Below are 629 nucleotides of genomic sequence, written 5' to 3'. Positions count from 1 at the left end.
AAGGCCGGAAAGGTGACCCGCCAACCCTTTGGACTGTCGAACGTCAACGAAACCGATTGGCCGCTCGAAAGCAAAAATGAAACTGACACGGACGGCCCGAGTGTCAAAGTCAAAAACAAACCGATGAACTCCAGAGCGAGCGGACGGACACGAACGGCTGCCATCTTGATTCGGAGATAGCAGGCCTTCATTTCGAAAGCTGCCCGTGACAGGATCTCGGCCAGAAAGCGGGGAGCGAATCCGTCAACGGAAGCGCAGTCTAGCGGCCAATCGACGGGCGGCCGGCGGAGCGTATTTTGGCGAGGCTTACGGTTGTCAAAGTAGAAGCGGTGGAAGTCCATCCCTTCCACCAGGTTGCCCAGCGCCTCGGGTTCAAAGGAAGTCAAGGCCGGGTCGCAGATCTTGCTGCTCGGGGAGAGGAAAGCAGAGAGCGGCGTGAGGTCCCGGAACGCGCCCGCGTCGCCGGCGCAGCGGAGGAGGCCGACTCACGCGTAAGCCTCGAAGTCTCCGTTGTTGATGGCCTCGATCAGCTGCTCGGTGAGCTTGATGATTTCCTGCTTGCGGGCTGCAAAGTCAACGGGACGCCGTTCAAAAAGACAAACAAACAAACAAACCGGGCGCTTGAGCGC

General features: G+C 59.0%; 1 protein-coding gene across 1 annotated transcript in view; it reads right to left on the bottom strand.

Moving 5' to 3' along the window:
- LOC109513441 (calcium/calmodulin-dependent protein kinase type II subunit beta-like) overlaps positions 1–629 on the bottom strand; it is a 21577-nt gene that overhangs the window by 1452 nt on the left and 19496 nt on the right. Inside the window, exons 2-3 of the mRNA XM_019865930.1 lie at positions 490–620; positions 311–405 (exon numbers count right to left, since the gene is read on the bottom strand). Coding sequence (XP_019721489.1) covers positions 311–405; positions 490–620 — 226 coding nt within the window. The remainder of the gene's footprint in view (positions 1–310; positions 406–489; positions 621–629) is intronic.

This window comes from Hippocampus comes, unplaced genomic scaffold (assembly GCF_001891065.2).
Source record: "Hippocampus comes isolate QL1 unplaced genomic scaffold, H_comes_QL1_v1.1 scaffold190, whole genome shotgun sequence".
NCBI classification, from domain to species: domain Eukaryota; kingdom Metazoa; phylum Chordata; class Actinopteri; order Syngnathiformes; family Syngnathidae; genus Hippocampus; species Hippocampus comes.
The sequence above is the reverse complement of the archived record's forward strand: the minus strand, read 5'-3'. Positions and strand labels throughout refer to the sequence as shown.